Raw genomic sequence first — 14016 nt, forward strand, 5'->3', positions numbered from 1 at the left:
AAAAGCGAGCTATCATCTGCCTGAAATCACAATAACAAGTATCCAGTCAGTGCTTCTGAAAGTGCTTCCCAAAATACAATTGCTATTTCCAGCCCCTGGGAGTCGCAGGATCCAGAAATACAAGAAACCTCTTATATAACTCACCTTATTGCTATTGTGAGTCAAGCAGAAAGTGCCAGATTGTTTTTTAGGGTGCTTTATGTGTTTTATTTGGTGGCATGTTACTTGATAAAGAAACAATTAGGCTAATTGAGGGGAAAGCTAGGCAGAAATAGGTTAAAGAGGTCTTAAAGTACAGCTTAAAAGAATTAAATCTGGAGGTCTTTATTTAGCAGAGACAAAAATAAACATCAGGTTAGCAAACAAAGAACAATGACAGGAAACAAAGGGTGTAAGTAGCACTGTGCTAGAAAAGCAAAAGAATCACTGATATACCATATCTTTTCTAATATCTAACTTGTAAAAGGGGAAAAAATGTGCACATGTGAACATACAGACACATCTATGGGTTTGTGATGTTTAACACTGCATTGTCCTTTCCATTTTATCTGTCACAACAGCAACAGGAAATTATTGTGTAGTAAATTGACATAAGTGATCTTTAACTTGACCTATGGGCTTGATTTAAAGATGCAGATTCCTCACCTCCATTTAGTTTTTTTCTCCAGACTAGGAGGAAAATGAGTTAATATTATTATCAGGTATTGTTGTGCTCTCAAACGGCAATTTTCTATCATCAATCTCATAATACCTTAGTTCCCCCTGGCATCTCAGTTCTACATGGGTATTTATTATTTGCATTACCATAGTGCTACAACGGCTGGGTGTGTATCAGGGTCAATACTTTTTATACTTTACAAAGTATGAGATTAGAGAACTGAGCAATACAAGCAGGAGAGGCAGCATAATGAACTGTGATCCTCTGTTGTAGACACTACAGGAAGGAGAGGTTTTAAGGAAAATTACCAGTAACTTCTGGGCCATTTATACGATCTTTGGAAATAAAAGGCAGCAATGAGAATGCACCAAAGAACATGTTTAAATGTATTACAAGTGGGCTGTGAAAGCTGGCATGGTGAGCTGATTGGAGCTGCATGTCAGCAGGGAATGGAAATGGCAAGGGGACAGGCTGCCAAGGCCTTCCAAAGCAAAGACAGGTAGGAAGGATCCACATGATAGAGTAGGCTGAGCCAGCACAGGGATGAAAAGAGTGGAATAACACGGTGAGAATGACAGACTTAGAAAAATGGTCACTGGAGTAGTGTTCTCAATAAATATGAGTAAGACAAGGTTATATTTTTCAAGGCCAAGGGAAAGGATGTTGCAGTAATTGAGATTTGAGACGATGGGAGTTTTAGCTGTATGGACAGATTTAGACATAGTCTGACCATAAAGGGCTAGGGAAAGGTCTGAGTCAAAGATGATTACATACAGGCAGATAATAGCGTAATAGATAAAGCAGAGAGTACTTGTGGGAGAAGGCTTGACACTATTTTAACTGTACTGAGCTGAAAATGACATTAGCATTGTCAATTAACCAGTTTTTATCCAGATGGTGCAGGGATTGGAGGGTGGAGTATTTGTGTGCTGTCTGGGCTGATTACAGTGGAGGCACCACATCCTGCAGTACAGCAGTGTGCCACAACAACGACAGGCTCAGAAATACAGAGAGAGCCTAAACATCCCCACACGCCACTCATTATTAACAAAATGTCAATAATGTTAATAATTTATGCTCTTGTGTGCATCAGTCAGGGGACTAAGGACATTTCTTCCAGTTCACACCACTTGGGGTGCCTGACCATGCATGTGTGGGATTCACAGGTCAATTGTGACTGAGTGCAGTGGAAGATGAAGTCACACAGAAGAGTCACAGGAAAGTACTAGAGATACAAAGTAAAGGTTTTTAGGAAAGCAAGTCAATCTATATTGAGGAGGCATAGCTGGGGGAAAAAAGAGTGGAAAAGGTCCACTCTTTGAGCTGTGGTCACACTACAAATTATCTGGGGATAAAGTGGCTGGAGCAGAGACCCAAGGAGAAAGGTCTGGTTAATGCTGACTGGAAGCCAGAAGGCATGTAAAAAACAGTCCCTCAAAAATGTGCCAGTAGGTGTCTTAAAAATGTAGGAGGAATAAAAGGGACAGGTCAGTCACTGAACAAGGGTGAGTATTTCACTTGACAGATTCAGGTGGAATAATAGTTGTGATCATTAAAGGTCATCTGAGCAAGAGGCTGTTTGAGACTTTGTCGTCTGAAAGAAATGCAAAGGGCGTAAGCCAGGTTGGGAGAAATCTAGGACAAAACTGATGGAGATAAATTTATGAGAACATTTGGGCAGAGCACTTTTAGTGATCTGAGTCATGATGTGTCAGAAAGGAGTTCTAGTTCTCATGATGACAGAGAAAAACCTTTAAAATGTGATTTGAATGAAGCCTTGAAAGAATGATCAAGTAAAGGATCCTCTGTGTGTGCACACACGTATGAATGTAGACCTGTGCATACATATATATATACACCACACTGGAATACATCAAAGCAAGACTTCAAAACTGCATCAGTGGATTTTTTAGCTAATCTTTGCTGAGAGGATAATGTCAGAGGCAAAGGTATGTCATACCAGAAGACAGCAGACAAGACTGCTGTGAGCATTTCATCTCTTTTTGCTCACTGCTTACTCCTGCTGCTTATTAATATAAAACACACAGTTCCATGCTTATTGTGGGAAAATATATTTCACCCCAGAAACTTTTTTTTCTGTTATAAGAGGCATCAGCCCAGTTCTCCTGTGTTTTTCTGGTTTTGATTTTCTATAGTTTTTGGAATTCCAGATGTAAATTGTTGATAATAAAGGTGACACCTAAAAGTAATGCATAAAATTATTGTTAAAATTTTTGTCTTGTGGCTTCAAAGTACTTCTCACCTTGTACAAATGATTCATGGTTCACCTCAAGGAGCCTTTAGGCCAGAGTCAGCTCTTCAGATGGTGTAACTATTTGTTCGCAGAGAAGAAATAATGTACATACACATGCCAAAATTAAACTGGACTAAGACTTTTCCAAGAAGACGTGGGAAAGCAGAAGTGATATGGTGTCTTTGATATGGTTGTTGGTATGATGCTTGTGAATCGGTAGGGGATGATCTTTCCCTAGAGGAGCCAGAGCCGGCCCTGCACAGGGGAGCACTGCTGGGTCTGTGAGAGCTGCTTAAACAGAGTACGGAGCTCCTCATTGCTCACAAAGGAACGGAAGCTGTATTTTTTTTTAAATTTTTTCTTTGATCAGCTCTTCTGTGGTATCCAGCCCTGAAAGCAGGGAGGAATTGTCCTTCCACTGATGGGGGCTCAAGTTAGTGTCCACACCACTGGAGAAGTTGGACACTGCTGTTTTGTAAAGCACAAAAATGTGTTTTGTGACATTAGAAAGGCTTGGCAATATCACAAACCCCCTTTCCTGTGAGCAGAGACCATCAGGCCACAGAGAGTGCCTGATCTCCGCCCTGCCCTCCAGACACACACAGCTGCTCCCTGTGCAGGGCCAACAGGCCATTTTATGGACAATTTTAATTTCATTTTAATTTTACATTAATTATACCATTTGCATCACCAATTCTTTTACTTCCTTCAGCAGAGTGTTTATTCTTATCGTTTACTCCTTTTATTATAGTGTTTATTGGTGTCCAGAGGGTATCCAGAATGCTTGGGGTGTCTGATGACTCCATCAGCTTGATCCTTTTCACTCTGGCCGTATGTCCCTTTCCTCCCCTCCCCTTTCCCCGGGTGCTTCCTTCGGGCCCTCGCCATGGAGCCCCGCCCGCCCTCACGGCCTGAGGGGCCGCTCCGCCCCGCCCCTCGGGGCAGCCCCGCCCCCAGGGGTGACCGGACCCGCCCCTCCGTGAGGCCCCGCCCCGTTCCCCACAGCCCCGCCCCTCGGCCGCAGCAGCTCCCGGCAGCCCCCGCGGTGTGGGAGGGGCGCGGGCCCGTCACGTGAGCGCCGTGTTCGGGCCCGCGGCGGCGGCACGGGAAGTGTCGGTGAGTGCCGGTGCGGGGCTGCTGTGGGGCTGCTGTGTGTTATTGGGGCACGGGGGCGCCCGTGCGGGGCTGCTGTGTGTAATTGGGACCAAGGAATGCCGGTGCGGGGCTGCAGTGTGTTATTGGGGCACGGGGGCGCCGGTGCGGGCTGCTGTGTGTAATTGGGGCCAAGGAATGCCGGTGCGGGGCTGCTGTGTGTTATTGGGGCCCGGGGGTGCCGGTGAGTGGCGGTGTGTGCCGGTGCGGGGCTGCTGTGTGTTACTGGGGCCCGGGGGTGCCGGTCAGTGCCGGTGCGGGGCTGCTGTGTGTCGTTGGGGCCCAGGAGTGCCGGTGCGGGGTCCCGGCGTTGTCGGTGTGTGCGGGGCCCGGGCAGTGTCCGGCCTGTTTGTGGCTCCGGGCAGTGTCCGGCCCGTGGCTCCCGGCAGTGTCGGTGGGGCCCGCGGCTGGCGGGGCTCGGTTGCCCGCGTTGTTTGTGGCCACTGAGCTCCGGCTTCTCCTGATTCCCACCCCGGTGTGCAGCATCCGTCTGGGAGCGAGATGTTGCCAAAGTGTGGCTAAGCAAAGTCACCTCTGAAGTGTAATTTTTACCTTTCCTGTTCAGTCCTCTCCGCGATGTCCCGAGTGCTCTTGATTCGCTTTCAGACCTTTAAGCCGGTTCATTTCTGACCGGCTTAAATGTTGTTCTGAGGCATGTGACTTCTTTCAGTGTTCACGACTAAAGAGCTGAAACCTTCCTTTCAGAGGAAACTTTTTAGTTGATTTAAAGCACGACATTATTCTTGAAGATAACAAATCTTCTTGCTGGTTTTTGTGTTGTGGCAGTCAAAAGGCATGTTTTCTGCTTTGTGTGGTTGGTGGATTTTGTTTTGTTGGTGTGGGATTTTTTCAGATGTGCATGTTTTAAGAGCGTAAGAAAGGTGTTAGCTTTTTTCACAGAAAACCCCAATGCTACCTTAGTGCTATAAAAGCAGCATAGGCAAACTCAGTGTTAAAATTGTGAGAATGTTTTTTTTGTGGGTCTGTAGATTTGCTTGCCACAATAGGCACTGACAAAAACTGGGTGTTTAAAAAGTAGCTTGGCTCTATGGCATAGCTTCTTTTCTAGGGCAGGAATTGTGCCCATTGCTTGCTAGTGGTCATAAATCTGTTTATCATTAGCCATATTCAAAGAACCAGATATCTGATGGTACAGGAACAGTATGATGTGAAACCAGAACCTCTTCCTTGCTTCAGTTTTCTTTTTAAAGTTAATTTTTATTTAGGTAGTTAAAAAGGTTAGGCTGTACAGTTATTAACAGAGCCTTAACACACAGAATTTCTGACGCTGTGACTGCATTGCGTGGCAAGTGTCCCAGGAGATGAGCTATAGAGCTGGTTTCAATAAAATGCAGAATTCTCCCTTTTTGCACTGTTTATCATTCTGTGCTTGGTCAGAAGGAAACTTGCAGAAAACACTCTCACTGAAGACATGGGCATGTAGCATCATCAAGTGTGATCAAACCCTGTGCTATTGTATTGCTGTGTGTAGAGTTACAGAGTTAATTCAGACTGCACAGCTGATTTAATAAGTAACTGTAAAACTGTGGGTGTTGTGTGAGTTGTTTCAAAGGACACAAAATACTAGTTTCTCTAAGAACCTGAATTGGGTAGAAATAAGTTTTTTGTTTCATGGTCTATTGCTTCTGACTTTGCATAGCTTTTCATATGAAAGACATTCCTAAGTGTGTTTGGGAAAAGAAACTGGTTAACAACATTTTAAAACCAGTTTTAGAAGAGAAAGTTCTCAATTCCACCTACCTGATGCCAAACATCCTGACATAAGGTAGAACATAAAAAGAACTAGTACTGTTTGTTTCCTTTCTCCACATTATTTTTGATAGCACTGTTCTGGGATTTTGCTTCCTTTCTGAAGTTTTCAAAAGTAATGTCAATTGAAATTTTCTGGCAATGCTAACAATGTCTTCCTACCTGTTCCATTCCTGTTAGGGGCCAGCTACAGCAAAAATCTCAAATGTTGTTGTAAAGCTGAAGGAATGAACCCAAGTTTCCTGACATCTGACGCTGAAGTGGGCATCTGCATTTTATACAACTGAAATGACTGGTTGAATCTGGACACTTCTGAGCAAGAGAGAACAAAAGTAAGTGCCTTTCAGTAGAGTGTAGTGCACTTTTGTGTAAGATAGAATGTGGTTTTTCCCAGCCATATCTAAGTAACTCATGTTAGTGCATGTAGTGAGTGGAAAGGCTGTACAGCAGAGACTGGGATGTCACTGGGCCCATCAGTGTGGGAAGTATCCAGGTTTCTATGCCCAGCAAAGGCCCTGCTGTTGCTTGAAAGAGAGCACCTCCAGAGGTGTGGTGCTGCCCTGTGAGTGACTTAGGGCCATTCATTGGGCAGGGTAGTCCCACTGTCTCCTTTCTTAGGGATGGAATCCAGCAATGATTTGTAAATGACTTTGTCATACTCTATAAAATCATAGTCCACTTAATGCACTTTTTAAAGTGCAGACCAGCTCAGAATGGTACTTTCTCCTTGGCATTGTGAGTATTCATGTAGTGGAAGAGGAACTAAACAGCAGATGGCAGAGGATGAGTCTGATGGGTTGAACATGGTCTTAAAGGAAAGTTGGGAGGAAATTCTGAGTAGGGGGATGTAGTTTTAACTGTTACAGTGTCATTTTTGAATGCAGTGTATCATTGCATAACAGATGCAATTTTCATTTCTCCTGTGGAATCATCACTTAAATCTTTAGCAACAGAACTACAGCGGCCTAAGGGGATGTCTTTCAAGAAGAATGAGCAGAGAGCAACTGAAGGCTTTCTTAATAGGAGACTGGGAAGCTGTGTGTGCTGTCCCATAGGCTTTCCTGTCAACTGCATCAGCTTCTGACAATGTGGGAGGTATGCATTCCCTGCAGGGGATGAGAGGCAGTGAAAATAGACTGGGTGGGTTTAGAAAGCCACGGATCAGCCTTCAGGCATAGTTTTCTTACAGATGTAATGTTGATTCTAGAGGTAATCTGACAAATGCTTTCTTAAAAAACCCACTCACTTCTGTCATGCCACCTAATCTAGGTAGATTTAGCTGTTGAGGAAAAGTGCTTCCTTTGATCCACTCACAGAACTGAACTTCCACTTAAGAACTCAGCTACCAGAATGCATATTAAGAAGCAGTCCAGGAAAAATGATAATCATGGCAAGGGAAAGGTAGTACACGTAGAACAAACACAAGATCAGTAATAAGTGAGTACAAATGGACAGAAATGATTGTTAGCATAGATTGCAAGGAATAGAACTATTGCTGGTATACAGGCCCTAGAAAATAATTATGTGTATTACTACTAAAGAAGGTGCTGCTTTTATTTATAATGATTATACAAAGCACAAAACTAACTATAAGATCCATGATGGCATGTGTTCTACTCTGTCACCTCTCCTAGTGAGAGGGACTTGTAATTCTCTTAAAAGAAAGCTTGCCAGGATAAAAGCTAGGATGTCACCCTAAGCTGTATTTTCAATATAATATGAAAGGAGTAAGCAATTGGGTTGATAATTAGAAAAAGTAACGTTATAGACATTTATGTTGTGTCTTGTTGAAAGTTGTGATTTACTTTGAAAATAGGGTGGGAGTTAAATTCCACGTTAAGACAGCAAAAAACTTCAATTGCAGACAGGGATAATATCAATCAAGACATAATTGAGAATTTTTTTTGCTTCCTCCAACTATTCTGTGTTCAATACCTGCCTTCCATGTACAGATTACAAGAAGTTTTTCTTTTGAAGAACTTATTCCTAGAAGTGTGTAGGATCTGGTGGCACTGAGAAATTTTCTGCCAAACTTTCTGCCGAGTTTTTTCTTTGGCTGTCGTTTGTAGATTTCTATTGTCAGGGTACTAGTTATTGTTAGTATGAGGTCTGCCTTCTAATATCCTGAAAACTCCCTACTATAATGAGCCTGTACAATCTGAGTGGGCAGGCAGCTGCCACACTTGTAATTGGTTTGGTGAGTTAGCAGTCACTTGACTGTTGTGAATTTTGTTTGTTTGGATTTGTTTGTGTGGAATCCTTTGGGGACAATGACTGACCTGTCAAATGCAGGGCTCATTAGGGAACAAGAGTGCTTTTTCTGGGAGAGGGAGCGTTTCTGGCTCTTGACAAACAAATTCATCAGTCTGTGTTGAGTTGTGCAGCTGCTGTACAGTTGAGCAGAGAATTGGCAACAATTCTGGAGTGCATTTTCCTTAGGGATGGGAAGTCTGGTGTAGAATTGGTGCTCAGCAAACAGCTTCAGATTGAGAGAGTTTTTGTGATACTGTTTTTGAAGGATACAGATTTTTTTAATATAGTGATTATTGATGAATTTGATTTAACTGACTTGGGAACCTTGGTGTAGAAGGGCAGATACATTTTGTGTGGACAGTATTCCATTGAGGCTTGCACTGCTGGCTAGCTTTGTGTGCTCTGGTTACACTTGATGTGATAAGACTTTCAGAGAGACTTGAAAGCTCATATGGCTTCCCTGGAAAATGTAGATGTAGTAAGTACATGTGAATAGGCGATGTTATTTAGACATTAAGGGAGAAGACCCACTAGTGGCATAATCTGGTCTCAGATCAGCAGAATCATGAGGATCCACTTGAGGTAAGGTGGGGGCTGTGACCTGCATTACACAGAGGTTGTGCTTGGAAGGATTTCAGACTCTGTAGCAGTGATGGTAAAGCAGAAATAGGAGATTCTGTGATCTGCCAATTGAGATAAGAGAGCACAAACAACATCATTGTGGTTAATGATTTTGGACTGGAACATCTCTCCTGTGAAGACAGGCTGAGAGTCAGGGATGTTCAGCCTGGAGAAGGCTCCAGGAAGACCTTGTAGCACTTTCCAGTACCTGAAGGGAGTCTGACTGAAAGATGGGCACAAGGTTTTTATCAGGGCCTATTTTGGTAGGACAAGGGTGATGATTTAATGTAAAAGAGTGTCAGTTTAGACTAGTTAAAGGAAAAAGCTTTTCAGGAGGATGCTGAAACACTGTCACAGGTTGCTCAGACAGGATGCCTCATCCCTGGAAATGTTTGAGGGGAGGCTGGACAGGGCTCTGAGTGACCTGATGTACTTAAAGAGATGCCCCTGCTCACTGCAGGAGGATTGGACCACGTGACTTAGAGAGGTCCCTTCCAGCCCAAGCTGTTTTGCTTCTAAATCTCCCCTGCATTGGTATCTTTCAGTATTGCAGGAAATTGTTGTTGGGTTTCTATCCTTTGGAAATACATATCAGCAAGTATTTCTCTGGTGTGGGTTTTCTATGGGGTTTTAGTTGTTTGCATATTTTAACTTCTTTGAAGTTGGAATGCTCTGCTTTATGCTACTTCTTTTTTTGTAGCATTGTAACTTTGGAGACTTCTGCTACCTTACCTTTGTTTCTGAGTATAGTTCCTTTGTGCTAAAATACAACTGGTTAAATGAGCTTGAAAGAGATGTATTTATTTCTGTGGACTTAGTTAGTTGTTCTGGCACTGTTGTCTTACTGTGTTTCATTTTGTTTGGTATGGGACAACTGATGTCTAGAAAACTGCCTTCATTGCCTTAGATCATTCTTCTGTCCTTTTTTGTACTCCTGTGTGTCTTTATGTCTTATCCTAAAATTTTATTAAGCTTTACTGAGATGAATGGCTACTCTTGACTTCATTGGATTAAACACCTATTTACTAGTGTTAGGATGCTGGTGCTTACTTTGGTGACTGATAGCTTAGATGCTGCTGTTGGCTTGACACTTCAGGACTGCTGCTTTTCCATATATATTTTGTAAAGGATTTATGTTCTTTTCTGCTTAATACTTTTTTTTTGTGAGTGAAATACTTTTTTTTGCCTTTTTCCTTCATGGTTGTCCTAGTTTAACTTTGATACTGTCTTAGAAATTCCTGGAGTTCTGTGCTGTTCTGTATGTTATTTCTGAAATCCTACCTATTGTGTATTCCTCATCTGTGCAGTTGTGGTTCTGACAGTTGTGCCTTTGGTTTTAGGACTTTGTATTTTATGCTTTTAGTTTTGTATGGGAAACACAAGGCAGTATGTTCACACTGGCTCTGTATAATGTTACTATAACAAGGAAAACTCTACCAGCACACCTTTCAAACATTGCTGTGTCTCCATTCCCATCAATGCTAGGAAGCACAAGTATAAATATCATGTTTAATGAAAACACTGATTCCAAGTAGTTTGTTATTGTAAGATCACCAGAGCCTCCATTTCTTGATAGTGTTACTATATTAAGTTCTCATAACTTTAACAAAGCTTTGTTTATCAGCTCAAGTTAAATCCAGTAAAATTGCTTTGTCTCTTTGCTATTCTAGATTCAGGAATCAATGTTCAACTATTGCTAACTGCAGAATATCACAAACAAAGTTGCCTGATTTGTTTTAAATTTGCAGAGTAATTTTCTTTCTGTTCAGCTGCTGAACTTTGTATGGCTACCAATTTTTTTCAAGTCTAGAAGTACACATGAGTACTGGGGAATAAAATGTGCTTGCAGTGGAAAACTACTTGAAAGGTGTCTCCCTGTGTGGAAGGACTACTGCTGCTCTGTGATAATGAGAAAGTTGGAGCTATTTTAAGACTGTGGTGGAGTATGTTTTTTTTTAATTGTTCATGGCAATATTATTTTGTGTGGTTGCCAAAAGCTGCTTCTACAATTAGACAGATTAAGAAATAGTATAAAAAAGTAAATATTTCATGCTAGTTTTAAATGTTTTTGAAAACTTGTTTTCTCTTGTTATAGGGAAGTCCACTTCCTTAAGGGTGTGTCCTTGTTTGAGGGACACTTTTAATGAGAACTTAATCTTGTCTGTTGCCTGAAGATCACAGATGCATAATCCAGGTTGGTAGGGACTTCAGGAGGCCTCCAGTTCAACCTCTTGCTCAGAGCAGGATCAGAACCAGCTTTTCACAGCCCTGTCCAGCTGGGTCTTAGAAACCTCTGAGGATGAAGACTGCAACTTCCCTGGGGCCTGTTTTCACAGCCTGCCTGCCTTACCGTGCAACAGAAGGGCTTTGTTGTTCTTTTTGCCCGGAAATCAAGCTGCAATCTAGTTTGTTTTGATTTCTGTTGTATCTTGTCACTCAGCACTTTGAAGACCCTGGCTCTGCCTTCTCAGCAAGTGCCTCCAAGGCTGAGTGAGCAGCTGTGAGGTCCCACTGAAGCTGTCTCCTCTTCAGGCTGGACAATTCCCAGCTCCTGCAGCCTCTCACTGTAGGAGGGCAGGTGCTCCGTGTTCTGCTCCTCCTGGGGAACCTCAGGCAATTTATCCATGCCTGTCTTGTACTGGGGTCCAAAACACTGTTCTAAATGCTGTCTAATGAGTGCTCTGTAACTAATTACTAGGACTTAGTTTACTTATGGAAATGTGGGTGGTTATAAATATGCTTATTAGTATTTGGGATTTTTAAGTATGACTAGATTTCAAAGCAAAATTCTTTAGCATTAGAAGTATTCTTCCACTTGCATACTGATGAAATTAACTCACATTAATTTTAGTGAAAATGTTTGATGGATTTAAAAAATACTGTCACAGATAACACCTTATCTTCATTACATATTTATTCAACTTGATTAGCTCTGAATAAGTCTAATTTGCATCACTGAAGTGTTGGAAATGAAACAGAGTAGTTGGTTGTAATTCTAGAGTGAAGTTTTCTATAGAAATTGAAGACAGATAATGAATTTATTTTCACTTTCAAGTATGTTTAAAGAAATGGGTCTCGGGGAGACTTGGGGGAGTCTTACACAAGGTAAACTTGCATCCACAGAAACATAAACATCTGCAGCAAGACCACACACATGTTGTTTGCTGGAAGTGGCCTGGTGGGGTGGCAGCTTTGGGGGGGACGGGAGCTCTGTCCTGCTGTGTTGTCAGCTTCCTCAAAGAGAATTTTTTTCTGAGAACCTGACAGGATCTCTGCCTATATATTTTAACTTTTCCACATCTCAGTGTGAGTTATAGTCAGATTGTTTCAGAATCTTACCTCATGTAGTGCTGCAGTTCAGCCCAAACTTAGTGACTGTGCAGTGAGGGAAGGAAATAATAAAGAAAGCAAAGGAGCAAACAGAAGGCTTTTAAAACACTGGGTGCTGTTCCCTGTGTGAGCAGCAGGAGTGCACTGTGATTGGGAGGCGTGGGGAGTGTCCAAACCAGTTTTTGTTTTCCTGAGCTCTGGCAGTGGGCTGGCTCTGAGGTGAGTGCCCAGGTCCTGCTGGGCTCTCGCTGAGCCTTTGCTGCTGGAGCAGCTGTGTAAGATCAGCCAGCTCGGGGGTGCCGGTACCTGCTGCACTCACTGTTTCCATTCTGCAGTGCAGAGCTATTCAGGGCTGTCACATCCTTTAAAAGTCACTTTGCTAGGGCTTGTTTGTGCTCACTTGTCTCTTGTGGTTGGTGCAGCCTTAATTTAAATTTACGTGAGTGCCAGTTAAAAGCTGTAGTTATTGCTGACATAGAAAAACTGGGGCTGTTGTCTCACCTGGCATTTCTCATTTAAAATATGGAAAAAAGGACACTTCATATGGAAATTTTTTTTAAACAACCTTCTGAGTAAATATGCTTTTTACATTTATAAAATCTTAAACTTCTATAAATTGAAGAATCTTATCTGAGCAAGTATTGGATGCTGACTAGTTGGCATGGCAATATAGCAAAAGTTGAATCTACTTTAAGTTAATATGTAAGAGATTGCAAGGAAGGAAAAGCTGTGAAAATATCTTAATACTCTATGGGCAAAATATTAGACTCCAGTGTTGTAACAGTATTTCTGTGTAGTTTGAAAGGATGATGATTTAATTTTAAATGCTGATAGCTTTTCATTGAAATTGTTGGCATTGCACTAGAAGTAGTTCAGGGCCTCTGTTTCAGTGTTTGGAGGAAGTTAAGATAGCTGGACACCCAGAAGGGAGGCAGTAACCTCTGTGTGCAGGGTCACACAGGCTCTGTGGCATTCAAAGCTTTTTTGTCTTCATTTCTTCAGCTGAATGTCTTTTTTTTTTTTTTTGGCGAGGGATGTGATTTTTTACTGTTAAACTGTATCACTGAATATTGCAGTTTTAAACACAATGTCAAGTTTTCTGTGTTCTTAATGAGAGATGAAAGACTTGGGTAACAGCCCTATAGAACCCACAGGATGTGGTGTTCCACTTTATTCCTGCTCAGACCCATTGGTGTGCTGTTACAGTAATGTCAAAGCATTTTTCCCCTTGCAGTTGAATGTGTCTCTGTTCCAGGACTGTTGCAGTGTCACTGTCAGCCCTCCTGTGACACAGGAGCATGGGCTGCTTTTCCTGGTGCAGAGATCTGGCCAAACTTTCCCGTGTTGAGAGGGGAGAGACTGCTTTTTAAAGACTACAGATTTGTGCAATAGAAACAAAGACTCTGTAGTCTGTAATTGTCTCTTCTCCTCCAAACAAACAGAATCTCTTCAAGACTGCTGTGTGATGTCAGATCAGTTGATGAAGGGTGTGTGAGTAGTGAAAGGGAAGTGTTTTTCCCAATGTTAGTTCTAAAATTCCCTTGTGCAGTGTTTTGAAATTAGGATGATGAATCCTCTGTCACACAAGATTCTGTCTTTAATTAATACCATTTAAAAAATAAAGAACATCCTTTACCTTTAAATACATGAAGGTTGTTCAGAACAGAAGGCTGGACCCTCATTCTTTTGGTGTACTGGCTGCAGCTTCAGTTAGGAAATGGGAGATTGTTTTTAAACAGAAAAGTACTGTGGAAGTCCTTCTTTTTCTTGTGTTTTTTAAACTTGAACCACATGAGGGTATTGACATGCTTGTGACTTCAAGAGCTGTGCAATAATGCTCCAAGTAGGTAGCATTTCATAATGTGTGTATACAGTGACTTAAAACAAGCACTCTAATGTCTGTTTACTGAACCAATACTTGTATTCCAGCATTGGAATTCCATTAGAGAATTGAGTCAGAATATTCCTTATAATAAGA

The 14016-nt window shown here is 42.0% G+C and overlaps 1 protein-coding gene across 3 annotated transcripts in view; it reads left to right on the plus strand.

Moving 5' to 3' along the window:
• Window positions 1-3911: 3911 nt before the first annotated feature.
• MTM1 (myotubularin 1) overlaps window positions 3912-14016 on the plus strand; it is a 42270-nt gene continuing 32165 nt past the window's right edge. The window contains exons 1-2 of one of the 3 annotated variants that reach the window (XM_074551338.1): window positions 3912-4028; window positions 6015-6166. Coding sequence is in view for 2 of the 3 variants with exons in the window: in XM_074551336.1 (XP_074407437.1) it covers window positions 6921-6929 (9 nt within the window). In the remaining variant the exon portion in view is untranslated. Of the gene's footprint in view, window positions 4029-6014; window positions 6167-6304; window positions 6930-14016 lie in introns of those variants that run through there. The other 2 variants (XM_074551336.1, XM_074551337.1) reach the window with 2 other exon arrangements.

Source organism: Zonotrichia albicollis, chromosome 14, assembly GCF_047830755.1.
Source record: "Zonotrichia albicollis isolate bZonAlb1 chromosome 14, bZonAlb1.hap1, whole genome shotgun sequence".
Classification (NCBI taxonomy): domain Eukaryota; kingdom Metazoa; phylum Chordata; class Aves; order Passeriformes; family Passerellidae; genus Zonotrichia; species Zonotrichia albicollis.